This window comes from Stigmatopora argus, chromosome 7, assembly GCF_051989625.1.
Source record: "Stigmatopora argus isolate UIUO_Sarg chromosome 7, RoL_Sarg_1.0, whole genome shotgun sequence".
Lineage (NCBI taxonomy): Eukaryota > Metazoa > Chordata > Actinopteri > Syngnathiformes > Syngnathidae > Stigmatopora > Stigmatopora argus.
The window spans coordinates 20,025,677-20,052,724 of NC_135393.1; the positions used below are offsets into that span (position 1 = coordinate 20,025,677).

Genomic DNA, 27,048 nt, shown 5'->3' on the forward strand with positions numbered 1-27,048 from the left:
TTCTTAAATGGCAACAAAACAACATGACAAGTTAAAACAAGGACATTTTTTGAGCTTCTTGGTTTGCGTCAATCATGTTTAGTATAAGTAGGCGACGTTAGCTTGCGGAATTGAAGCTTGTCGCCTACCAGCCTCGCATTTTGCATCTGTCGACACACACAAAAACTTGTTGGTCTTACATGTGAGAAAACTGCGCCATCTCTCGGGGACCGCACAACTCGCCCATTGGATCTTCACAAAACTGCTGCCTGCTTGGCCACTTCTGTAGAAAAACAAACAAAACAAACGTTATACTATGCACAGTTCTGCCATATTCATAAACAAGAGTAAATGTTCTCTCAACTTCGCCACCTGGAGAAAGTTCAAATGAGCGTTTTCTTCCGTACATTCTTTTTATTTGTAAGTCATAAAAATGAACTTTTTGAAATATAAAACATACACATCATTTGAGCCACATCCGGTATACAAACAAGAAATGTTTCAATCGACACCTGACATTTTTTGGTCCAATTTTCTTGGAGCGGAACACGGACGCCGTGAACAATCCACCTTGTCCCGGTAATGCCGATGAAGAAAAAGAAAAAGAAAGAAAGAAAGAAAGAAAGCCTTCCCAAGTGGCGCCACATTTACACATTGCTTTTCGGGTGGAAACGATCATTGAGACATTTTTTTTTTTTACAGACTGGTTTGCTTCCACGATTTGAAGGACCACTTTGCCAAGAAGCCAAGTCCATTTCCTGGAGTGATCCCCAGCCGTGGACAAATACATTTTTGGCTGAAATGACTTGGCCACAGCGTGAGCCAATGGCTCTCCATGAAGATGCAGTGTACTAGAACTTTGCTTTTAGGCCTCCCAATGCGCCAGGCCAGATCCTATCGGACCACGGCGCCAGGTCGAGACAGAAATTGAATTTCCGTCCGTCTTACTGGATCGGATTTGCATTTGGACTGTACCTGTTGTTTTGGGTTTGGTTTTTTTTTTTTTTTTGATACACCAGCTTTTTGGTGGTCTAAAATGAGGTGCAAAGTCTGCCTGGGACTACAAGACATCCCATTTTGAGAGACGTTCAGCATCAGCACCTGGCTGGCCAATGGCTTCCCTTTCTTAGTTCCATCTCTTTAATATTCAATGACGAGCAAACTGTACAACTGCATGCAACATACAAGTCAAGTGGCCTTACAGTACAAACAAGTGTGTGGTACACACACACACACAAGCACACACGCACACATACTCCTCCTGTAGTATTCTTTTTTCATGTTGTTGATCGTTTTAGAAAAAAAAATGCATGCAGGTCAGAGCAGGTGTTTTTTTACGAGGTGGGTAGGCCAAATGGAGTCCGTAGTGTAAACTTTCAGTCTGTCTTACACACTTTTACACCAACAGCAACAAAACGGGTGAGCATTTTTTTTGCCCCGGCTTTTTAGTCAACCAGAAATGTGTCTGTGATTGGTTTTCCCTATTTTTTGAAAAAGTTTGACTTTTAATTGTAAAAAAAAAATAAAGAAATCAAGCTCTTGTGCTCGTGTTGAATTCTCCAAAAACGGAAACGTTGAGTAAAAACATCGAAACATGCTCGGCATTTGACAGACTTTTCCTCCGGTAAATAAAAATGTCCTATTTTCCCTTTTTTTTTTTTAAATAGTGACTATTTATTTCTGTGAAATTTACCTGTGAACTAGCTAAATGTTTTTTGGTTGGTCTTCCACACAGGAGGTCCATCATCTGAGGTTTTAAAACCTAAGATGTATCGTACTGAGCGCTCTCCCGTACCTGCACAAGGCTCGCAGACAATAAATAATTTCATCACCTTTTTTATCGCTTGTTTTTGTTTTGTTTCGTTTTTTTCTCTCCATGCACACACACCAGAGCGACAACATATCGTGAGCGTAGAGCACACGCTCGAAGATCATTTTGTGCCACCGGGACCGAGGAAAAAGTGAAGAGACGACAAAGCAAACACGGTAAGACGCTTATGGCCTGAGAGGAGCCATGGTAAACATTTTCAAAAGAGGATTTTTTTCCACAAAGAGAGAGAAAGAGAGAGAAAGAGAGGAAAAGATAGAGAGAGACCAGTGATGCGACTTCAGGGTGGAGGCACCAGAAGAAGGCCGTATGCTTCCTGACTAAATACCCACGTGGAAACCCCCCCGCTTTGGGGCAGGCGGGGGTGCCGGAGGTCCCGTGGGCTTCCGGAGGAGGCTCCCACACGCTCGCTGCAGCGGTGATGGGAGGCCACCTCAATCTCCACTGCATTACATTCCAGCGCTTACATACAATTGCTTGCAATGGACCCTGCTTCATTTGTTTACTTGTGGTTTGTTGCTTCGTCCGTCCGTCCGTCCGTCCGTCCACCTCATCGTCTCTCAAACTACGGCTTGTCGTCCGCGGACGGCCGCCAATCTTCGGAAACGGGCCGGGGGACTGCGGTATCTGTCCTAAATGTCCATAACGGACGAAATGAACCACCATAGGTGCGAGTGATTGTCAGATGTCAACGAGGCTTTCTCCTTGCGGTGCGCTGCCTTTTCTGATTGTTGTCGCTGGACATTTGGGCCCTCCTTTATAGTTGCTTTTGTCCTTCTCCCAGCGCACGTGGTGGCAAGCGGGAGCGGATCCCGGGCGTCGTCCTTTTCACGGCGCAGCTCGCAGTGCCGTTGGCTCCGCTAGCATCGGACCCCGGGCGGTCCCGAGGAACTGTCCAGCGACGACTGAGACGCTCGCCGCGTGAGGGAAGCCAGAGTGGGATCCACCAGAGAAGAAGGCGGGAACAACTTGTACCAACCGATGACCGTGCTGGATAAGTCCAGCTCCTCCAGGAGGATTTGCGCCACTCCCATGAAGCTCTTGTGGTCCATGCGCCCATAGTCTCCCCACACGATCACCTGGAGGAGGCGCAAGGGAAGCTATTCCTCTCTGGGGGCGCCCGGGGCCTTTCGGGCCAGAGCGATTTGCCTCACCTGTAAGACTTTACCCTGCGGGCTTTCCTCGAAGAGCAGCGCTTGCTGGTAGAGCGGGTCCAGGGTTTTGCGAGCGATCTTGGTTTTCTTTTTGGCCACGTAGGCGCCGTTATTCAACAAATAGACCTTGACGTAAGGTGCTGCGGAGAGATAAAAAGGCGGAAAAGACTCCTGTTAAAAGTGCTCCTATTTTAGGCTTATTTTCAGGTGACCGCAACCAGTGGATCAGTTGTGTGTGGGAAAACTATTCCACGGTGCATATTTTTATTCCAAGCTCTAAAGAGGAAAGCTTTCCACAATACTAGTGTCCCACGAGTGCAATCAGTGGATTGCAGTCAGGTGCTTGTCGCAGCCCAACCCCCACTGGTTCAAGTTTGTCAGTCAGCTCGATCGGTGCTGGATGGCTTGAGCAAAAAGCTACAAGTGCAGCGGCCCTCCAACACCAAAGGCTTTGCCCACCCAAAATTGAGCCGAAATTGGGTAAATTGAGATGGGTTTGACAAAAAAACCTACTTTAAAAAAATCCCGTACAAAAGTTGTTATACGCCATTTGAAATGATCCAAAAAATGTATCAAATAAGTGAAATAAAATATAGTATCCCATAAGACAAGGCAGTCATTTAACAGGGCTGGGGAAACTAAATAAAGGGGCCAAAGTGAGTGCTTTGGTTTCAAGCTCAACAGAGCAAAGCTTTCCACAATACTAGTGTCGCACAAGTGCAATCAGTGGATTGGCGTCAGGTGCTTCTCTTGCCCAACCCCCACTGGTTCAAGTTTGTCAGTCAGCTTGGTCGGTGCCGGATGGCTAGGAAGGAAAAGCTGGCCTCACCCCACCCCACCCACAGTGTCCCAACCCCCGTTGATTAACTTTGAATACATCTATCTGCGCTGGATGACTTGGAAGAAAAAGCTGCAAGTGCAGCGGCCCACCAAGACCAAAAGCTTCGCCCACCCAAAATGGAGCCAAAATTGGATACATCGAGATGGGTTTGACAAAAAAACTACTTTAAAAAAATCCTGTACAAAAGTTGTTATACGCCAGTTGAAATGATCCCAAAAATGTATCAAATAAGGGAAATAAAATATAGCATCCCATAAGACAAGGCATTTATTTAACAGGGCTGGGCAAACTAAATAAAGGGGCCAAAGTGAGTCCTTTGGTTTCAAGCTCAACAGAGCAAAGCTTTCCACAATACTAGTGTCGCACAAGTGCAATCAGTGGATTGGCGTCAGGTGCTTCTTGTTGCAGCCCAACCCCCGCTGCTTCAACTGTCTGTGCTCAATCGGTTTGGAACAAAAAGCTACAGCCACAGCGGCCCTCCAGGACACGGGTTTGGCCACCCCTGCAGTAGATCATGTTTGAGGTCTACGGACTTTGAAATACCTGGCAGGGATTTGGATCCCGGCTTTTGGACGAGACCCCGTGCTCGGATAACTTCTACTTCCAGTTGACCCTTTTTCTCCATCATACCGATCTGAATGTCACCTAAAAAAAAAGATTTTCGGAAAGAAAATGAGACCACGATTAAATAGATTTCCACTTTAACACGCGGAAGCGCGTGATCTGGTGATCCACAATGTCGTCACCTATGGCGGGTGTGGCCAGTGTTTGCCTGCCCACCAACTGAGCCGGACCCAGGCCGTCTAAAAAGTCACTGAACTGGCTGCTGGCTCCCAGATTGACCCCAGAGAAGATACTAAGAGAGACACAGAGACATTAGTGAGTGTCCTCTGACATAGAAAGACAGAAAAGGCGCCATGGCATTCCGCACAATATCATTTAATGTCGGCGACCGGTGACGGAAGCCAAAATTGTTGACGAGGACTATAAATAAGCCGGGAAACTAATCCCTTCATGTGGCGGGTTTCCTTGGAGTCAAAAGTGTTTACTACGGTTGATGAAAAACAGAACCCCCTCGGGTGAAAAAAAACATTCTAATAGAAGAGCTCTGGTTTTAGCTCGTATGAGTCAAAGAGATAAAAAAAGAAGACTGACTTCCCCTCGGAGTTGTAGCTGTTCATGTTGCCGTTGTTGGACTCCCTGCTGGCTTGCCGGCTCATGTTCCTGCTCAGCTCCACCGCCATGCCCGTCTCGGTGCTCCTCTGGATGGGGGCTCCTTTTTCCTTTTTAGTCTTTGCCTCTGCAAAAAAAAACAAAGTGGCTTAGGATCATGATGATTAGTCACATTTTCAGGTCAAAATATCTTGTATATAGTAGCAAAACAACAACAACAAGACAGATCAAATGTAAGTCTCTTAATTCGAGATTTGGCTTACCTGCCTTGACTCTCCCCTGACTTGGACAGAAATGATGGACGTGTTTTCAATCTTTGGCTATCTTGGCTTCCTTTCTCTCCACTACCAAGAACGAGACATGTTCCCCCCTGAGGCGTCGTGCGCTCAAATAGCTTTTTTAACATTTGATCCCAAAAAAAGGGAACGCTCGCCTTTCATCAGCGACTCCGGATGAATTAAACTTGGAATCGGAGGGGCAATTCTCACGTGTGACTGGGCGCTGAGCTCTGGGCTTTCTACCATCTTCTCTCCATTTTTAAGCTTGTTTTTTTTTTTTTAAACATGCACTATGCAACAAAGGGCACCAGCCTTTTTTTTCACAGAATAAAAGAAGCATTGCAAATGTACCTTGTACCAGTACAGTTTGTTCCCCAGGACAAAAAGTGACTCATTGTCTTAATGGAAGGCTCGGCCGGGATAAATGCCCGCCCCGAGCACACAAGATGATGAAGATGATGGAGTGCACCCAATGAAATATGTAGAGTGTATCATTCAAAAGGGGACAGAGTGCCAGCCAGCGTACGGTCGGCACGAGTACTTTGAATGTACGTTTTGTTATTTTCTCCTTGGGTCTTAACTTGAGCAAGCTGCTTTTTCAGCCACTCACAAGGTGGTTCTTTGGAGTTTTTTTGGGGTGTCGGAGATGAGATTTGAAGCCAGAAGCATTCTTGAATGGCTGCCGATCATTGATTTTGCCAAATGACGGACTTGGCGAACGGTGAACTTTTGACTGGTGGTTTTGTGCGAGCTTTGCTAGACGGAGTGACTCACCCGGGCCGCTAATCTGGGAGGTACTGCGGCTGCGGCGGTTCCCAACGATGGCCACCACGCGCGCGCTGAGACTGGAGCGTCGCTTCTTGCCGCCTCCGCCCAGCGTGCCCAGCGCCGTGTCCGATTGGCTGCCGTCCGTGCGCTCCTGCGTGTAGATGTCCCCGCTGGCGCTGGAGCTTTTGGGCATGCTGCGTCCCGCCGAAGCTCTCATTTGACGACTGGAAAAAGAAAAAGACAAAAGGCAGCGCTTTGTTGAAATGCTTCCAGTGGATATCTCTCTCAAACCCAAAGTGTGTGAATCCTCCACCCCAAACCCACGGACGGATCACTCGGTGCTCAAATGGGATGTTCTGATCATCATTTGAAAAGATGCCACAAAACCATTGGTTTGTTTTTTGCAAACACTCCTTTTAAGATGTCGCTGTCCACGCAATTCTTCTACTCTATGCAACTTTTTTACTTTAATGTTTTTACAACTTTCCTTGTTTTGTTAGCCTGGCTTCTTCCGGCTGCTTCTTTTTTCGGAACCATTCAGCCACGCCTACGCTGTCACACACATGGGACTAGCTGTTACAATACGCAGCAGAAGGAGCAAGACCTCGGTGCCGCCGGAGATTCGGAGGAGAGGCAACGCTTCTGACCAACCGTTCCATCGTGGGATAAGATGGAAGAGCTGTCGGCGCTTACCAGCAACGGAGACGAGGAGTTCTGCCCTGCTGCTGTTTTCTTCAGCTCCAGACTACTGAGGAACTTTCTAACGTCTTTTTGAGTCCATCCGTTTTTGCTACCGAAACTCGTAGCTCGTTTGTGTTTTTGCTGCTTTTCTGTCTTAATGATTTGGTGATTCTTAATGATCCCATTGACTTTGATTTGCTTTGTACTTTGTGCTTTTTGCTTTTGCTTTGTTGTTCTGCAGCCTTTAACTGCACTGTCTAACTTCTAACTATGCCTTTTCTTGCTAGCGTCACAATGACATTTCCCGAATACGGGATGAATAAAGTGATCCAATCCAACTTAGCGAGGATTCTTCCCCCATAGTATTTTCGTTCAATTACATCAATATTTGGAATGAGAAATCCAGCAGGGAGGGGCCAAATACTTCTTTCCAACGCCGGCTGGACGCGGACGGACAAATGCGAGATGTATTCGTCTTTACCTGGAGTCGTCGGTTTCTCCGGCTACCGTGTGCCTCCTGCGCTTCAACTCCTGCGAGTCGGGCCTCTTTCCCGCCGCCCTCTTCCTCTCCTCTTCCCTAGTCACCCCCCACGAGATCCTCCTGTCCTTTTTTTCCTCCTCTAAGGACTTTGATCTGAGTCTGGTTTTGTTTTCCCCCGCGACCGTTCATCGCGTCGCGTGGCGCGGCGCGCACGCCGTTGGACGGAAACATGCAGGCATGCAAAGAGAGAAAAGACACAATGCACAGTCGTTATGGTGCAAACAAACGGCGGGGACGGAGGCGGGACGGGAGCGGAGGCCGCGAACGCCACGCCGGCGAGGATGAAGAACACCGACCTGAGACGTCCCCCGGGGCGTTCCGACTGGACCGACATGTAGCTGGCGCTACTGAGGCGAGAGGCACTGCTGGCGCGGGAGAGGGCCGACATGTCGCTCATGTCGCTGTCGGACGACCTGGCGGACATGTTGTCGCTGCTGCGTCGCTGTTCCGCAAACATCTGGAAAACACCAAGCGCATCTCGTGGCTAAGAGATAGAGATAGGGTTGGGGTGCCGGAGGGCCGCGGTCTGTTTTTCCCGGGTGTAAAAGGTCAATCTACTTGCTCAATGTCAAGCTCCGTTGCCATCCATCCCAAATTCATCATTTGTCTGTAGCACTTTGTTAGGTTTATCATGATTATAAATTTGCTAGAAATATAATCTTTATATATATATGAATCTTATTGACATTATTGACTCTTGCAAGAGAAATGCTCGCTCCAAAGTTAACCAAAACAACTTTGGAGGTCACTCCCCTTTTGCACCCACCCGGACTTCTGGAGACTATGGTTCACATCAAGAGAACGGTCAATTGTTTTGGGAAGCATCGGCTTCACATCAAAACTCTCTTGGGAAGAATGGGAGGACTGTCAATTGTTATGAGACTCTAAAAATGTTTAGACTTCTGTGATGCATGTTGTTCAATCTTATGAATAAATGAGCAAGAGAGACATCGAGTCATCAGAACGATCTTGACCGGAAACGCGTGTGGATCGATTCTCTTCTTGCAAGGAATAAGGATAGGAGTTCAGATGCCTCTTTTGTTGAAAGGTCAATATTTGGGAATACCTATTGGTGAACCTAACACACCTAAAGTCCACTTTAATGTTCAGACTCTTTCTGAGCATCATCACACAGGCTCACCTCTCGTTTATTCTTGAGCTCCGACTCCGGGTCGCGGGAAGCTGAAGGCCTGTAGGCGTGGACTTTGACGTGCAGCTGGCGGGCTCGCTCTTCAACGGCCAGCGCTAAGAGGAGAGGAAAGCCACAATCATCCCGGGAAAATAACAAGCTTAGACACTTGGTGTACAGTGCTTGAAACCACACACACACACATGTACATGCTCACGCACACACCAACACACACACACCAACACACTCACCAACACACTCACCAACACACCAACACACCAACACACACACACCAACCAACACACACACACAGCAAACCTTGTTCTACGCTGCTGCTCTTAGCCGGAAGCTGCGGTAACTGGCGACCCCTGCGACCTGACGAGGGAGTCCCCATTGGGGAAGAGGGGCTGCCGTGAGGGTGCGTTCTGGCAAAACACACACACACAAAGACAGAAAGAAAGCCATTAGAACGGGGGTGGGGGACACGTGCCAGAAAAATGCCTCTTTTCTCAGAGGCGGAAGAAACAAGATCACCGATAGACCCAAAATGATCATTAAAGCCAAGGGGACAAAAAGTACACAGGAGGCAGAGGAGGAGTTAGCGACGGCGTACACACAAGAAAGCAAGCCACGTTCACGCACACCAATACATGAGCGGCGTCTACGTTACGCGGGACGGAAAGCTTTGGGGTTAAAGGAGATCCTCAAAGTGTCCGACGCTAGCTAGCGGGGCTCTCGCTCGGGCCGCTGACCATCGGACCAAAAAAGAATGTGCTTGCGGTGGTGCATACACGTGAGCAAAAACGGGAGCACACAGTAGGGCGAGCCGGCCACCTGCCGATCACGGCATGCACCTGTCCGTCTGCGATGGCGTCTGGCCTAAGGGCCTCAGCGGAAAGCCTTTGCCCCGACTGCCCCTCAGGATAGACGTGGGCCGGATACGACTTCCGTTGGCAAGATTAAAGAGAGCAAAAAAAAAATCAACGGGCGCAGAGGTCGGACCGCCATCGGGTCGGGCGCGCGGTACTCAGATGGAGTACACACGGGTGGAGACTGATCAAATAGGGTGTCCTTCCTTTAAATGACGCCCCAAAGAAGAAGAAGAAGACGATTGAAACGATGGAAGGAAGAGTTCTCGGGACATCCATGACGAATAAATGGTGTATGAATTTGAACATGGCGCTAACTCCAGTTGTGTGTTGACGGGAAACCAATGAACATTTGTGAGTGTGACGAATGACTCGGCGTGCTTTTTCCGACTACCTGTCTCGGTCACAAGAGTGGACGTTGGCGTCCGGTCGCAAACAGGTGGTGCTGGCGCTCCTCGCTCGATCCAACGATGGCTGCAGGTCACTGAGAGAGAAAAAGAGAGGAAAAATAGAGAGAGAAAAGGAGAGAGAGAATGGAAAGGATTTGGCAAAGGGCAGACGGGATTGCCAATAGCAGGAGAAAACATTGACGCGCAATGGAATTATGGTCAGAGGTCAATCAGAGGAGACAAAAGGTGTAAAAAGGTGGTCAGATGCTGCGGTAACGCAGTCACGACGTATCTCCATTCATTCGTCCATACGCTGCGAGAGTGAAAGGTTGCCGTGGGGATCGGTTCGCCATTGCGAAAGGGAGGGGAAGAGAGAGAGAGAGAGAGAGAGAGAGAGAGACCAGCTTTGGGCAGCATTTAGTCCCGTCCATACTTAGCATTTTCACCCCACTAGCAGGGGAAGCGTTATTTTGGAATTTTGGACAGATGGTGGCTGGGCCGAGGCGTCATCATGGCCCTCCCGAGGTGGACTCCGGGGCCTAAAGCCACCTGGCTTTTGCCACACAGAGCCTCTTTTTGCATTGTCAAAGTTGGGCGCGTTTGCACGAGAATGATCTTACCTAACCGGGACCTCGTCAGTGAACCTGAGCACACGGTGTGCAAAGATGCTACGATGCGTGTTGTTGTTGTTGTTGCCCCCCTCTTGCCTTTGGGGCAGCTTGCTCTTTAAGCATGCGGGGAGGGTGCAGCTGGACACCATCCGCCAACAAAATACACAAACAGGAAAGGAAAGACTCAATGAAACATGCAGCTTAACTGAGAGCGTGAGCAGAAGGAAAGAAAAGCGTGCAAAGCCAAGGCGCCATCGTCAATGGGTGACATCAAAACAGCATTTCCTATTGGCTGTTCCAATAACAAAACATGGAATGGTTAGAAAATAAATGAGTCAATGCATCACCAGATGGGATAGACAATATCAGCGCGAGACAGTCACAATGAAAGAGTCGTTGTTTTGACGCTCTCAAACAGGGGTGGGGAACCTTTTTGACGGAGAGAGCCATAAACAATTCATATTTTCAAATGTTATTCCGTGAGAGCCATACTCAAAATTTAAAAGGAAAAAATACACTAAAATGGGTGCTATTTGTACTTTAAACCACTTTTAAAGTACAAACGTTCTCCGAGATCTTTTGACAACATTGTTGCGCTGTTGCTAATCAATGCTAATCAATGGGAGTATCTATGCAGAAGAATCTAAATGGAAAAAAAAATGTTTAAAGCCACACTAGAAGTAGTGTCGGTGCCACAATGATCACATAACGCTCCTACTGATGCATTCAGAACTGAGCTCTCAACAGCGGTTACCATATTTTACTTCACATTTTAGCGGAGAGCCGTATGCACCTATCAAAAGAGCCACATATGGCTCCCATGGAGCCATAGGTTCCCTACCCCTGCTCTAGAATTTGCTTGGCGGGCCACATTTGCAGACAGAAGGACGTTATAGCCAGGTGAGGCATACGTTCACAAAAAAGCGAAGGGGGGGGGGGCGACGAAACGGCTGGGCGACGGCACAAACGACGGCGAGGGATGGAGGAAGAAAAAGGGGAAGAGCGGCTCCCCTTTTTGCTTACCTGTACATGTCTTTATGGATACCATTTACTAGGAGGGGCATTTTGGGAGGGAGGGTGTTGCTATGTTTACATGCACCTCTGGTTGCCATGCGTACAAAGAAAAAAAAGTGGGGGAAACAAAAGTAGATGGCGACTGTGAGTGACAACAAGATACATATTGGGAGGGGTGAATCCAATAAAAAAGGTCCCTAATGGCGTAGCAATCTTTTCACACAGTGACTTTGCATTGTTAATATTAAAATACGACAACGGTAGGAGAAGCTTTTCATTTCGCCACACAAAACATTCCCAAACGCTCACGCCGTATCGAGAGTGAGGTGACGGCGGTTACAAAATGGCACATGGTCCGAAATCATATGGTCTGGGGACGGTTCTCCTGTTTTGGAATGTTTCTTTTTTTACCTGTTTGTGTGCAGGCACTCGGCACTCCCGCCTCGGATTGAGCCGCGCGTCTCCGGGGCTTCACTGTCATTGCCATGACGATGTGGGTGAACAAATGAAAAAGCGGCCCAAAAAAACACAACACAGGAGGATGGCAACTCAGACAGGCTTGTGATTTCATGAGTGACAAAAAAACATGAAATAAATCACTCAAAGCTAGCAGTAAATCCACATTAACCTCCTAAGACCCAAACTCTTGCCAGGCATGCCTTTTTATTTTTGTCTTTGATTTTTAGGCGATAATTAGGCTTTGAATGAGTGTAAAAACAACAAATGAGCTTTTGACATCATCTGAGAAAAGTGGACACCAGGCCCTTGTCGTCCAAAATGTAACATTGTGGTCTCGACAATCAAAAATGCCAGGTTGTAGGAGGTTAACCATACGCCGTAGACTCAAATATTAAAAGGAGCCATTTTGCAATCAACCTTAGAAGAGCATTTTTATAAATCCAATTTGGAAAAAAAGTTAACGTGGTGCTTTTGTGATTCAAAAATAAAACGCACAGATCGCCACACCCTAAATGTAGTATATTTCAAAAGTGTTTAAAAGCGTTACCTGTCTTCGGAGTACTCGTAATCGGAGTCGCCGGAGCGTTGGTGCTCTAAATTGGAGTCCAGGTAATGGGAAGGGGACTGGGAGTGATGGCGGTTCTGGTGGATCTCATCCAAGCTCCTGACATTTCAAAAAAAAGAAGAAGAAATGAAGTGATTATTTAAAGTGGTTTGGATCATACTCTATATCAAGGGTGTCAAACTCAGGTTGGTTGGCGGGCCACATTAACGTCAACTTGATTTCACGTGGGCCGGACCATTTTAGATATAATATTTAGATTTTTTTTTTTATAAATGGATGAAAAGAACTGGATTAAAAGCCCTGAATATTCCATTTTTATAGGTCTAAAACAAGGTTTATTTGAGCTATTTTTAAATATATTTTTAGATTTTACAAAATGATTTTTGAACTAAAAACACAGAAAAAATGGATTAAAAATGACAATGATTGATTTAAAAGGGGGAAAATCAGGAAATTGAATAGCCATCTATACTCTTCATTTGAATTTGATCCTAAAACAGAAAGTCGGCACTCATCATTGACTTTCCCGGGCCGCACACAATGATGCGGCGGGCCAGATTTGGCCCCCGGACCGCCACTTTGTGTGTCAAAGTGCTCTATATGAAGTCATTAATGCTTCCTTGGCAGCCGGACTAAAGGTCACTGACCTTTGCATGGGCACGTACGCCGGGCGCGACCTGGCCCGGCACGTATCTTCTCGGTGAGGAGAAACCGAGCGAGAGCGATGCTGGAGGGCGCGCTGCTGTTCGGGCACCGCCAAGGTGCTGGCTCGCTCTCTGTCCCTGGAACTGCGCTCTCCTGCTCCTCCTCCTTCTCCTCCTCCTCCTCCTCCTACCAAATCATCCAAACACACGGACACGGATCAGCTGTGGACCCGTGGACTTTCTTTGGTTTCCCTTCTCGAACATACGGCTCATTTTCGGGCCAGCTTCGATACCTCTTCCTGTGGCGCTCCGTAAGAAAAAAAAACATTATTTACAATTCTTTGCATTGTTTATAGATTACTGAATACAGTGGTACACCCCTACTTGGCAATAGTATCACAAATTACAAAAGAAATTCCAAGTGACCCGACAAAAAAACCCAAATTGCTCTCCCAATACCTGGCTAGCCTCCCCTGGTCTTGTGGTGGCTATTTTGGCGGACTCCGATTGGGGTGCGGGCTACCACGTGTCAATTGCATCTCTGTCCTTTGGACCAAAAAATCAAGTTCTACTTCATTTCTTCAGCAGAGGTACCACTGTATTAGGAAAGGCCCATTCGCTTCCAAATCATGTTCCATACCACGGCAGAGCTCCGAGTAGGGAACATTGAAAAATCACGCCGAGGCTTCGGAGTCGAGATGAGGCATGCATCAGACTTGGTGGGATGGCGGTGAACTAAAAAGCTACACTTGGGCATGCGTTCCAGTGTTCCTACAGTCAGCAGAGGAGGAGAACCTTGTAATGTGGCCCCCCGTGTCTCAATAGAGTATTACCTACAGCGAGCGCACCGCTACAGGACAGCCAGAATAGCATACGCCACCAGTCCAATAGGGAAAAAAAACTAGCATTCCTTGATGGTGGATTTGAAGATTTGGCTGCGAGAGGTTGGATCGCTGCGCTTTAAGGGGCCCCGGGTTGGGGATTAGGGGGCAATGGTCTGTTCTCTCAGCCAGTGCTGGGCGCCCGGAGGCCGCTACCAGTCAACACGTACATAGGAACTACACCGTACCCACCTTTGGTCACTAGCATCAAAGCATCATCAAACTCTGTATCGATGATGCGATGAGACCCTGCAGTCACACACCCACACACACACACCACACACACACAAATACAAAAAGGCCGTCAGGTCGGGACAATCCGGACCCATCCGGTGCCCCCGGCCGGGGCCAACGAATGGTACGCGCCGTCGTCAACGGCCGAGAGCCCGCGCTCGCGCTCGCGCTTCGCCGGAGGAAGAAAAGACATACTCTGGAGTTTCTTGCCGGGGACGTGTCTGCGCGAGAAGTACGGGGACGCCTGAGGCAACGGGATGGAAGAGGCGTCGTGCGCCTGGAGTTTGTACCAGTGGGGGATGTCGTCCAGTAAGGCCGTCTCCAGCTCGATCAGGATCTGAGACAAGACGGGAGGCGAGAAAAGGCTCAACACGTCAAAGGGTCAAGGAGCCCCGGGAAAGAAGCCCACCCCCTCCAGCGTGGCATACCTCGCCCATGAATTCGCTCTCCTCTTCCTGGACCCGGGGTTGGTCCCAGACGGTGATCTCCAGCATGCGCTCGCGAAAGTCTCGCCGATGGACGTGCGGATACAGGAAGGTCTGATTCCACTTGGGCTCGGCGCTCTTCTTCACCGTTTTTGTTCGACGCTTGCTCTTGTCGCTGGAACGCCATCGTTTGTCGGGGTTAGCAAGCGGGTGTGGACGGCCACCTCTCCACATTTTCGCCTTTCTCTATTTTCGATAACCGGGGGGGGACATCTTCCACAAACCTTCTGTCGGGCAGGAAGTACATCTTGACGTAGGGGTTTCGCGGTCGTCCGTCGGGGCGCGGAGGCAGCTCCGTGGCTTGGAGGACGTTGACGATGAGTTGATGGCCCACTTTGTCGTACCACAGTTTCACCTGCCAGACCACGGCAAGCGTTTGGCCGAGCCGTCCGCCGTCCGTGGTTCACGCGGGAGCCGCGGCGTAGACACTTACGGACAGTTGTCCGGGCAGCGGCGGAGGAAGGTCTCGGAGGGTCCCCGGGCTGGTGGGGGACATGACCGAGATGGAGGGCCGCTCCATTTTCTGGGACTCGAAAGAACTGGAACCTGCTGGAAAAGGACAAATGCGACCGATAAAAGGGGCGGGCCGAGAGCAGACGGTCAAATGGTCACCATTTGAAGAAAACCAATGGCATCCCGACGTCAGATACTTACTAGACTCGAGCGGAGGATGAGATGACTCTGGGATTCTGGGAATGTCACTGTGCATTAAAACAACGACAACAACAACAACGGTCATTTCAAGAGAAAGAAATGCCAACATTACACAGCCGGAATTTGTGGAGTGTGGCAATCCTTCACATGTGGTAAAGCACATGCGTCAAAGTGGCGGCCCGGGGGCCAAATCTGGCCCGCCGCATCATTTTGTGTGGCCCGGGAAAGTCAATGATGAGTGCCGACTTTCTGTTTTAGGATCAAATTCAAATGAAGAGTATAGATGTCTATTAAATTTCCTGATTTTCCCCCTTTTAAATCAATCATTGTCATTTTTTAATCCATTTTTTTCTGTGTTTTTAGTTCAAAAATCCTTTTGTAAAATCTACAAATATATTTTAAAAAAAGCTTAAATAAACATTGGTTTTGATTGATAAAAAACTGAATATTCAGGGCTTTTAATCCATTTCTAAAAAAAAATCTAAATATTATATCTAAAATGGTCTGGCCCACGTGAAATCAAGTTGACTTTAACGCGGCCCACGAACCAACCCGAATCTGACACCCTTGTCGTAAAGCCTGCCACTAGCATGGTAATTTTGCATCAGACACCCTTTCTCGCCATCTGTGATGATTTTTCTCAACATCAAAATACAATTCATAGCCAAGAGATTACGGTATTTTGGTGCAACATGGCGGGAAAGTACTATCATTTCTATCATTTGGAGCATTTGGCCTGTCCTACCAAATTGAATGCCACAGTACAAGTACTTACTCACACTTGCTCGTACTGACCGAACTAAAATAAAAGTTGATCACCCAGCCAAAGGAAGGCAATCTTACCCGATGGGTCTGGAAACGACGAGTTCCACTTGAGGTTGGGCCTTGGATTCCAGGATGATATTGTAGACCTCTTTCTTGGTGGCTCCCGGCAACGACTTGCCGTTCCACTGCAACACCTCGTCGCCTGGAACAAAAGTCGGGAATATTTGGCCGCTTGCACGAGTGCCAACTGACACTCAACTATCGTGGCAAAATGGAATAAAACGACACTTTATCTAGGGGTCCCAAAGTGCTTTACGCTGATGCACACATTTATGATAAACAAGTAGCTCATCCTTTATTTAATTTTTTTTACAGCAAAATAGAAATGAAAATCAAGTCAATCGAGCCTACTGCATGCAGCAAAAATGCCAGAAAAAGACGCTGGCTCTCACCTGGTCTCAGATGTCCAACTACATCTGCCAGACTTCCTTTTTTGACTTTGGTGATGAAGGCCCCAAGTCTTCCGGTCTGTGTCATTTTCCCACCGACCACCTGCGATAGCGCGAGAGGCGAGATCAAAGACCGGACTCCGCCTTAATCACTTTCCTTTCCGTCCCGCATCGTCACTGAATGCCATCTCACGCAGACGGACGGACGGACGGACAGACGGAATGCTTTGCGAGCGGGTGAACAGATGGTGCGGAGGGTGCGTCTTTGCCTACTTTTAAGCCCAGGAGGGAGCCGGCTTCTCGTGGCACAGCCGATCTCTTACTCAAGGTGATGCGTCCGATCAGATGATCGCCCTCTTTGGAAGGCTGCCACGTGACCGGATGCTGCGGGGGACAAAAAAAAAAAAAAACACAGTTGGCCAGGACGGGTGGGTCACGTAGGAGAAGTCAAATGGTGGACCGCAAAGAAGAAAGTGGCATCCGATGGCGTTTCCTTTTCCGCTTTGGTCTGCTTAACCCGAATTGTAATGATTTGGTCAATGAGTGACGGCCATAAAAAAAAGTGGAAGAGTGGAAAAGGGCGGCCCGGTGGAAAAAGATTGTTCCGAGACTTACGTGCCAGACGGTAGGATCCAGTAGGTGACAGTCCCAGTCACCTGTAAACAAAAATAGAGCTCAATTGTTTAAAAATACTATGGTTTGGTCCGGAAAGCATCGCCACCAGCCAAGTATTGGCTACGGAGACGAGATGGAGGCTCGTGGAACGTCTGGCACGGAACGTTCCGGCCGCCCGCCCGCCACGATACGTCAGGTCCACAAATTGCGAGTGGACAAAGCCGGGCTCACCTGGGGGTAACGCTCCCCCCCAGAAGAGCGCCGCTTGGTGAATAGCACACAATAAAAGAGGAATGCAACGGGCCGCATGCGACAGTGGCTGGACCTTATCTTTAGTACGTGGCAGTTTGTCAAGCATTACATGGCAAGAGAAACACTGACCTAATTCCATAAATCTGCTGGCCTAAATCACACGCTTTGGGCAAATAAAGGAAAGCTGTCCTTTGAGCGCCAGTGGCCACGTGGAAATGACACATTTATATTTTTATTCTCCCACGGCCATACGTACTGTAAAGCGTGAGTACAACATCGGCTGGGAGAACATTTGGAATGGTAATTCTACTGTAAAAAATATATAAATACATGTATCACATTCCTTTTTGGCCACAGAAAATCACTGCGGAAAGCCACGATGGGAAACTTTGTAACTTTTCTCTCTTCATTAGAAGCCTTTCACCATCAGCGGGTTTGCCACGGATTTTCATGCCACTGATCTACACAATTTGATAAAGGCATGGCCTAAAGGACTTTCAGAAAAGTCGATTTTGGTGACTGCGACGTCGAAGGTGCGCTCTTCCTAGATTGTTTTGGTGAGATGGAAAAGCTGCAGGAAAGCCTGACACCAGCCAGTAGGAAAACAATTGAGATGGAACTCAAATAGGAAAAGCGGTGGTAGGTAAGACTCTGTGTGTGTGTGTGTGTGTGTGTGCGGAACTGACCTTTCTCGCTGACGCTTTCCATGTCCACGTCCTCGCAGCTGGTGTACTCGGGCGTGGAGCCGCCCTCCTCATCTGAGCTGCTGATGGACATCTGCCTCTTGTCGACGCCGCGCTTGCTCTTGCACGAGCGCAAAGGGGGCGGCCGCAGAGACTCGGGCGCTTCCGAACTTTGCGAGCCCTCCCTCGACAGGGCGCCGCCGCTTTCCCGTCGATTCCTCGGCGCCGCCCGAGACGGCTCCGAGCGGCCCCCGTCCTCGCCGGGCGCCGTCGCCGCTTCCCCCGCGGTCCTTTCGGCCGAATACGCCCGGGAGCGTTCCGACGGGGCCCCGCGGCTTCCCCCCCTCTTGCCGGCGCGCTGGTCTCCTTCGGCCGGCCCCCGCCCGACCTCGTTGATGGCCAGATCGCTGTGTCTGCGTTGGTGGCGGACCTTGGACACCTTGGCGTGCATTCGCATCTCCTGCTCCTCCTTTTGTGGCTTGACGGGATAGCGGGCCAGGTTGGGGTCGCTCCGGTAACGGGTGCGGAACTCCTCTTCGCGCCGCCGACGCTCCTTCTGCTCGTCCTCCTCGGCCGGTCTCCGAGCGCTCGGCGAGCGAGCCGGGTCGTCCTCGGGGTCCCGCGAGAGGATCCTTTCCGGCGGGCGTCCGTCCCTGGGCTGTCTCTCTTGGCGCTCGACGACCCTCTCGTCCAAAGACGACTGAGAGGGCAGCTTCCCGGAAGATCTGCGGCCCGCGCCGCGTCCCGGAGCCGCCTTGCCGTTTTGTTCGTGGTACGAAACCGGCCTTTTCCTAGACGGAGACCAGATGGTTAGATGAATGGGATGTTTTACGGGTGTACAAAAACGTGTGCGGTCGATTGGTCGCCGGTCTTTTGGTCACCGGTCTTTTGGTCGCCGTCTTTTGGTCGCCCGGACCGCGACAACGGGCGACCAAAAGACCGGCGACCGAAAGACAGGCGACAAAACAAGGTAAACCAAGACGGTCTACGCATGAATAAAAGCCAACCATGGCCCTGAGAAGTTTCACTGAGCCAACGTGTGAGTGTAGAAGAGTTTGTATGTACATGTGTTGTCCCTTTAAGAAGCTACAGGAAGTCGGGGTCTTAACAAAAAGTTCTCCAACAAAAAACAATACAAGTCCGGGAAATGTGGAGCTTTTCTTTAGCCTAATAATTAATAGGGCATTAAGTAGGACTAAATAGTCATTCGCAGTTTGTATTTAGGGAATTTGAGCAACGATTAAAATGGTAATTATCAATAACCTTCCGGGCGACCAAAAGACCGGCGACCAATCGACCGTGTACCGTACAAAAACTCTCCTTTCATACCGAACAACATGTCGCAGCGAGATCGCATCTTACTTTTCACGAGGGGGTAGACTTTGGCAGCGAGTGGCGGGCGAGGCGTCCGGAACCTTGGAGGCGGGGCCACCCTGCGTCCGATGCATGGCCTCGCTATTGGCGTCCGTGGCCGAGGACGGGGCGTGAGACTTGGAGCGGAGCGGCTTGCCGTCGGGCCTTTTGGCCGGCTCATTGGAGGCGGAGACGGAGGCGGGGCTCCCGGGCCGCGCCTCCGACTGGGAAAACCATTCTCCCGATTTGGTGAGAATCTCCTGCTGCTTACGGCACAGGTTGCACACCCACATCACCTGTGGCGGTCAAAGTACAAAACAAAGAGTCGCGGTTGGAAAACAAACAATCGATGTCGTCGCGTCGAGACAACAACGGGGAAAACATTCACCGGTGCTTTTTAACCGACAACTTTAAAACCAAAGTAGCCGAAGAGGTGAGGACGAGCGCGGGGAAGGTTTTTAATTCACACGGCAAGTCATCTACCACATTAAACCTTCAGTGAAGAAAACAGCAGTAACTATTCAACCTAGTTTCATTGCAAAAGTGATCCGCTATCATTTGAATGCGATCAAAATCTACGTACAGAAAGACACATGACGATGGATTGTGGCGACGGACGGCTGCAAATGATGACATTTGATTGGATCTCCCCCAAATCAGGGCCCGAGGCAACATGAAATACTCACACGGAAGCATGGTCGCGGAAGCTGGCTTGGACGGCGCAAACGCAGCAGGATTTACAATCCCAATCCCAACATGGAACAGAGAAAGCGGGCGACGTTTGGAAATCCACGGCAGAAGCCCCAATTTAGAAAGAGTGGGCTCCCATTCAAACGGTTTGCCAGTCTACAAGGCTCGAATGGTCGTTCGATCCCGATCCCAAGTGGCCCGCGTGCAGACTAATGTGAAAGAAATGGGCCCAGGGCGAACAAGCCAGGCAAGCAGCGAGCGCTCCTCTTCATGTCTTTCTCCACCTCTTTGCGTCAGAAGAGAATTTTCAGATTATCGGCGGCCGCTAATCCTCTCAGCCCCTCGCTACGTATTTTCCAACTCATCATCAAATGACAATCAAAGCGTCCACTTGTGACTTTTTGTCCATCGTTACCCCCGCCACTCTCTGGCCGACCGCGGCAAAGAATGCAGAATAATACTCGGTAGTTTCCAGGTTTACGCCACACTTAAACAAAAACATAGAATATATTGAGCAATGAGCTTTAATAGGAGTCGGCTGTCCACCTTAACCCTTACTACTGTAATCTTCTTCTTTTTTCAAGAACAGGGAATCCATTCCTAGGCCACCCATTGGGTAAAAACGCTGACACAAAGTCAGTGACAAGCAATAATAATCGGACATAGGCTTTGTCATCATCATTGGCTCGACCTGTGCCTAATTGTCATCATACCCAGAAAGTGCGTATGACAAAATTGGTAGCGCTTCTCCATAAGGTGCGTTTTCCCACAATACTGGCATAAATGGCAATAGGATCACGTCTGCTATTCTCACGCAAAAGCAATCATGGCTTTTGCACGCAAAAGAGTAGAGCATCTGGTGCCGTTGACTTCTTACGCTACACCAGGGGTCGGGAACCTTTTTGGAAGAGAGAGCCGTAAACAATTCCTATTTTCAAATATTATTCCTTGAGAGCTATACTCACAATTGAAAAGTCATAATACATGTAAATATGCAAAATAAATTAATCATTTTACTACTTTTATAGTACAAAAAGTCTCTGAATTCTTTTGATAACATTGTTACGCTGTTGCTAATCAATGAATATCAAAGAGTTTAATGAGTATCAATGAGAGAATGGATGCAAACGACAAAGAAAATCAATGCCACAGTGCCGAATGACGTTTCTATTGGTGCGTTCAGGACTCGGCTCTCTCACCACCGGTTTCCATATTTTAGCTCAGCGCCATATGCACCCATCAAAAGAGCCAAATGTGGCTCTCGAGTGACAGGTTCCCTACCCCTGCGCTACACGTTACGAGCAGATTATCAGCACCTTGGTGGAATAAGCAAAAATGGAACGGGCAAATCAATGCATGGAATCAGCTCGCCCATGAAAAATGACTTCACGGGCCCATTAACAGCTCGTCAATATTGGATCAAAACTGTGATGAAATGAGGATGATTCACTTAAAAAGGTAGAACTCCTAAAGTTTTACCCATCTGTACCCAGAATACCTCAAGACTGAATTGAACACTGCGATAGATACAGAAAAATCACTATACAAGTGAAATGAACTCACACAGGGATGGTGTGTCATGTGCAGGGCGACAAACTTGGGGACTTCTTTACAAACTTGGATCAATCTTGTGCTGAAATAGCATCCATTGGCTATTCTACAGTGATACACACACACACTAGCGTTTCAAGCTCAACTGCACTGGAAAGCAAGCAAGGTGTTCTCATGCGCAGGTTTGCGTGGTGCCTATCCTAGCTTTGCTTTTCTTCACATTTGCATGCCGGTCTGCCGAGGCAATGTTTGGAAAAATGGACACTTGTCCTTTGTCTCCGCTCAAAGCACTCACCGGACGGCATTTGGGAGAAGGGTCAGCATGTGAGCAAAGTGCCACGCCCCCCCCCGATCATGCACACTTTTCCGCTCGACGGTCAGGGTCTGAATCCCTTCTCAGAAAGACAATCAATTGGACTGGATTCTTAGGATCACCTCCGCAAATGAATCCAAACCCCGACGTGGAGAAGGGCAAATCATGCAAGAAATCCGTCAGCGAGAAAGCCTTACCCTCTCCTTTGCTACGATACACTTTGCGGGGGGAAAAAGGAGACAAACAACAGATGCATAGGTATGTTAGTCGTGGCTTCCGCTTGGGAATTTCTCATTGGATGACCCCTGGCAAAACTGACTGACTGACGGACGGACGGACGGACTGACTGACACTGTACGGGAGCTTCGGGGACAAATCTCAAGCATTCCACAAGACTCAGCCATTCTTCCGGTTCTCTTTCAAGGCGAGAACCAGAAGCGGACAACGAGCCGCCGGCTAGCTAGCTAGTGTGACATGATAGAGTGTTTGATTTATTGACGATTGCATGTTGAGAATGTACAACGAGTTTGGATTGGATGTGTTTATCGGTGTTCGATTGTTGATCCTTTGATCCACATGGCAAGCGTGTGGCATGTTAAAGAGTATCGGTATTCGATTATTGATGTCTTAGCACATAGCTTGGAACACGGGAGATTTTTTAGTCATTACAGTAAAGTTGGATTGAAGAAACAACAACGCGTCACTGTTGTGATTATTTCTCCCTGTGTTTTAAGGTATGCTGTTTGTTGTAGAGGCCGCTTGAGTTTGTGGTTTGCAATATACACTGTTTAGCGTGTGAGAAAGGAGATCATGTTTGGGAATGTTTATTTACTTTTGAATTGCGAGCGTGAATGTGCGAGTCTCGGGTCACGCACATGGAATAGCATTTAGCACGCTACCTTCGGCCACCATTATACTGTACAGTGTCTATGACGGTCATAGAAAGGATGTTATGTTATTGATATTGCATTGTTTGCCCTGTTGAATAGTTGAGAAGTTGTAAAAAGAAAAGATAACACAAGTTATGACTGTATATTGAACGAGTCTAATTGTACATTATGTTTTGGGTTCTAATGTGTCGATTATATATATATATATATATATGGGTGTAATTGTATGTTATGGGTTTTTGTGTTGATAACATCACTGTTGTGATTATTTCTCCCTGTGTTTTAAGATTAAATGCAGGGTGTAACACTAGCACAAGCGAACGCCACGGTCGGGGAGCTCACGTTGTTGGAGCGCAGAGAGACTCGACCCCCGCAGCGGGCGCAGAATTTGGTCCGGCAGTAGGAGCACGGGTGACCGCAGCCGTCGGCGAACTTGGTCTTGCGGCAAATGCCGCAGGTGGGGGCGTCGTCCTTCTGCTGCGCCGGCTGCCGCCGGCTCTCGGCCCCGATGCGCCGCACCTCCTGCTTGTAGCTCTCGAACTGCTGGTGCAGTGTTCTAGGGGGGGCAGACGGAACAAGAGGTGCTCTTAAATGCTACATTTCTGGACTGCTGATATGGCGAGAATGGCTGTCGGACCGTGGTCTTGGGGTAAAGCTCCAATAAATGCGCAAACAAGCTATGTCGTCCGCTAACGCGGCGGCACACGGCGTGTTGGCTGATATCACAAGTGAATGATTGACCTTAACGATAATCAATATGGTTGATCATCCCCCATCAGAGGGGTAGAATTCCCATGAGGCATCTTTTTTTTTTCTTGAGTTTTTTTCTCACCTGTTTGGGTTCAATTTAGGAATGTCATTGTTGATTGTAATACTTTGTCATTTAGCATGGATTGTATCCATTGTTTCTCCATCACGTTCACAGAGTAGCAATACAGGCGACGGGCGTATGAGTGACGGATTTGTCCCACTTGGGTGCACTTTCCAGTTAAAAGAAATATGGGCTTTCCACTTGTATATTACACGTAGATGACATGCAGCGTCGAAAACCTCTGACCTCCTCTCACGACCAGCTTTGTGGAGTAATCATCAGCATGGCATAATCCCCCCTCTATCTCAGCAAGCTCAACCCGCTAACACACACACTCGCTTCACTTTCTCCTCCTCCTTAGTTCATATTCCACTAGTTAATCCACAAATTGTTGTGTGGCGAGACTCAAATGTTTCCATCCAATTGTCAGATTATAGAGCCACGTGAATATTTTCCAATAACGTGCAATGATCAACTTGTCAATTTGTAAGTATTTTTAAAATCCATTCTGTCATATATGGGGATATCGTCTCTATCGATCTTTCTCTTTTTGGGGGGGTTGTCATAATTGATAAGGCGACTGCACTTCTCCTCTCGTCCGCTAGTGGGCAGCACACGCGGCAGAAATACACGCTGCTGAAATAGTAAGTGCCCAAGCGAGATGCGCCCAAAGCTCTCAGATCTTCTTTTATTCCCTTCCTTTCGGGCCTGCTCGACCCACAGATCACAGGCACGCATTTGAAGGGGAATCCCGCTATCGTCAACGGTGTGTATGGCGCCCCAGATGGACAAAAGGAATTTTTCCAGGAGACCGAAGTTTCGAGGAGAAAAATGTTAATGCTGAATTATGGATCAGGTTGTAAAAATAGTGCACACTTAGAAGCGTCTTCTGAAATATTGAAATATTCACTTGGCTGGGTGATGGATGTTGTTGCACTCAATGATTTTTTTTCTTTCCTTGTTAACCTTTACCATTTGTATTTCACTTTACTACTTACTATACATGTAAAACAGCTTGCTATTTGCTATACGACAAATTCAACCACACAGTATTTATTTGTAGCCTAATAGTAGTTTCCCATGGATTTCTACACATTATATTGTAGCACAAACTGGGCATATTATGCCATTATTAGTGCACAAGTGCAGATAAAGTCAGTCCAGAAAGGCGAACAGAATCGATTTCTGCAAGGGACCTATTGCTTGTTTGTTTGTTTTGAACTGTAAAAATAGGTGTGAAAGTAGTGCCCCCTAGGGCTCAATGATTGCGACAAAAAAAGCTTTTTTTGGAGCCGTGGGGGGGCAATATTGCGACATGACACACACTCCGTTGATTGACACACAACACAAAGGCTTTCCTTTAAAGGCCAAGAAGGTCAACGGGGAAATCTCACTTGGACTTTCACCTTCTAATGTCTTCTGACTTAAAGAGCAATGGCAGTCAATTTGAATAAATGCTTTGATTGGCCCAAAGAAAAGATGGCTGTGAACAAGGCTGCTAAATTTCAATGGCTTAGGGTCACAAGGCAAATGTATAATATTGACTCCATCGCGTACCTTGTCTTCTTTTCATTTTGTGGTCATAAATCATGGTACTTGCTCAGAGGAGTGCTTGAATTTGAAACGGAGAAAGTCCCCCCACACAAAGACCTCCGATGACCCATTGAGAAAAACATCGACCGCCTCAAACATTGGCATTATTTAACTCTGGGATGAATTAAAGGGAAAAAAGGGGGGTCAGAGTTAGGAACTCAGACAGTACTGCCCTCAGAAAAAGAAAAAAAACTACTGTGTGATAGGTTTATTAATGGATATATAAACAGTGGGGGGGGGGGGGTGTTTTTGTTATATCGAGCTTTCGTCTGCTTCGTAAGAATGATTTAATAATATGCACATATTCCATATGTGCCCTAATGTGCACATATATAATAATATCCCAGAATAACCCCAACACTGTGAAAGGTATAGCCTTTGCTATGGTGCTCCTCCTCTTGGAGGATCCACGTGAGCTACAGACACCTGCCCATGTTCAATGGCGGCAGCATTTGGGAAGCTGTCCCAAAACGCCGCGTTCCACCCCCAAGCCAAGCCGTCCCCAGGCAGCGGGGGACTGCCAATATAGCCAACCACACCCCATCTTGGATTTTAGAACCTTTTTAGCTAGCACTCGAACACGCTGGTCTACTGAGACGATAGACGTTGTTGTCGTACCCATGGGAGAAGCAATTCGCCCTGCAGTTTACGAGTAGCGGCCTCTGTGGCATGCGCACATTAGAAGGGAAATTGGGATTTGTAAAGGGAAGTATGGGGTGCAGTCCCCATTGAAAAGGGGAAAGGGGGGGGGGGGGGGGGTTCTATGATTCATCAGCGCTACTACTACTGCTGCTGCTGCTGTCACACCCTATTCTGGAAAGGAGGTCGACCCCAATGGAGGTCACGTCCAACCCGGATCCGTATGGATCCGGACGGAGGCCAGCCCGATACTATCGGCAAACACGTGAGCGAGCGTTGGAAATGACGACACGCGTAGCGTAGCGGATGCCGGAGGAAAGGCAAAAGGGCGGGGGCCAAGAGGATGATCTATCTCCATCATTTGAAAATCTTACTTCAACATGGCTTCTTCTTTATCCTCCTCCTCCTTTTGGCGAGCCATCACCGCCATGATGATTTGGCGCTCCTCCTCGGTCAGATGACTCAAATCCGGGAGGTCCGGCATGGATGGCGGCACCACGGCGGCCGGGCGAGGGCCGCTCTGTGGCCCCACCGAGGCGGACATCTTTTCCACCGGGGCCCGAGCACCGCCGCCGGCGCCGCCGCCTCCTCCTCCTCCTCCTCTTCTTGCTCCCCCTCCTCCTCGTCGTGTCGTCTCGGCCGACGGAATCCTCCAGCGGTTTTCTCAGCCACACCTCAAGAGACGCTGCGGGGATAAGGCAGCGGTGGGGACGGCGAGGGTGACGGCGACGGCGACGGCAGCGGTCCCGGCCCGGGGGCGGAGTGCCAGCCAGTCATCCTCGCGGCCGCCCTGGCTTGAGCTTTTCGTCGACGGCTCTCCAGGGATATTTTTTCTTCTTCCTTTCTTTCCTTGTTTGTTTGTTTGTCTTATGGTCGTCGTTTCCTCAAAGCCACCCGACCGCCTCCGGGAGAGCTCATTTGATTTTCCTGCTTCCAAGATCCTCGTTTGCCTCCTTGGATGCTGTATTTTCTCAGCTGGCGTCTCCGGATGCTGATTTGCGATAGGCGGAGTCTGTTTCTCTCGCTCTCTCTCCCCCCCTCTCTCTCACGCCCTCTCTCTCACGCCCTCTCTCTCTCCCCCCCTGCCCCCCCTTTCTCTCTTCCTCTCCCGCGCTTACTCATGTGCGACGGGGGTCCTCGACTCCGTCTTTTGAGCAGACTACTTAACAAGAACGAAGCCAACCGGAAGACATTTGGAGCACCGAGAACGGCACACCATGTCAACTTTTCGGTGAAATACGTAAAGCCATTGCTAAAGTTGGAAACA

The 27,048-nt window shown here is 48.6% G+C and overlaps 1 protein-coding gene across 16 annotated transcripts; it reads right to left on the reverse strand.

Annotated features, from left to right (window-relative positions):
* Positions 1-366: 366 nt before the first annotated feature.
* Positions 367-26,818, reverse strand: LOC144078129 (regulating synaptic membrane exocytosis protein 3-like). Of its 16 annotated transcripts, XM_077606340.1 has the most exons (31): positions 23,081-23,200; positions 22,046-22,066; positions 19,304-19,590; positions 17,945-18,732; positions 17,007-17,047; positions 16,665-16,775; positions 16,395-16,494; positions 16,021-16,144; positions 15,178-15,224; positions 14,957-15,072; positions 14,748-14,878; positions 14,467-14,638; positions 14,234-14,375; positions 13,996-14,053; positions 12,927-13,112; positions 12,262-12,378; positions 11,667-11,729; positions 11,265-11,342; positions 10,251-10,379; positions 9,636-9,725; positions 9,227-9,316; positions 8,691-8,797; positions 8,385-8,488; positions 7,540-7,700; positions 7,184-7,342; positions 6,028-6,245; positions 4,958-5,102; positions 4,549-4,658; positions 4,346-4,447; positions 2,962-3,101; positions 367-2,886 (listed from the first exon to the last, which is right to left on the reverse strand). In XM_077606340.1, exons 3-31 carry the CDS (start codon positions 19,585-19,587, stop codon positions 2,668-2,670), a joined length of 4,332 nt encoding a protein of 1,443 aa, XP_077462466.1. In that variant the 5' UTR covers positions 19,588-19,590; positions 22,046-22,066; positions 23,081-23,200; the 3' UTR covers positions 367-2,667. The 16 variants fall into 16 exon arrangements, with proteins under 16 accessions (XP_077462466.1, XP_077462465.1, XP_077462467.1 ...); XM_077606339.1 differs by lacking the exon at positions 22,046-22,066 and having other exon boundaries at positions 23,081-23,219; XM_077606341.1 differs by lacking the exons at positions 22,046-22,066; positions 23,081-23,200 and adding an exon at positions 19,981-21,003.
* Between the last annotated feature and the right edge of the window lie 230 nt (positions 26,819-27,048).

Excerpts from the sequence above, each read along its gene's own strand:
- LOC144078129 (XM_077606339.1), bottom strand. The coding sequence starts at position 19,587 with ATGTGGGTGTGCAACCTGTGCCGTAAGCAGCAGGAGATTCTCACCAAA. Across the intron at positions 16,776-17,006 it reads TGGATCCTACCGTCTGGCAC|CATCCGGTCACGTGGCAGCC; the intron begins GTAAGTCTCGGA and ends TGTCCCCCGCAG. Across the intron at positions 3,102-4,345 it reads GGGATCCAAATCCCTGCCAG|CACCTTACGTCAAGGTCTAT; the intron begins GTATTTCAAAGT and ends ATCTCTCCGCAG.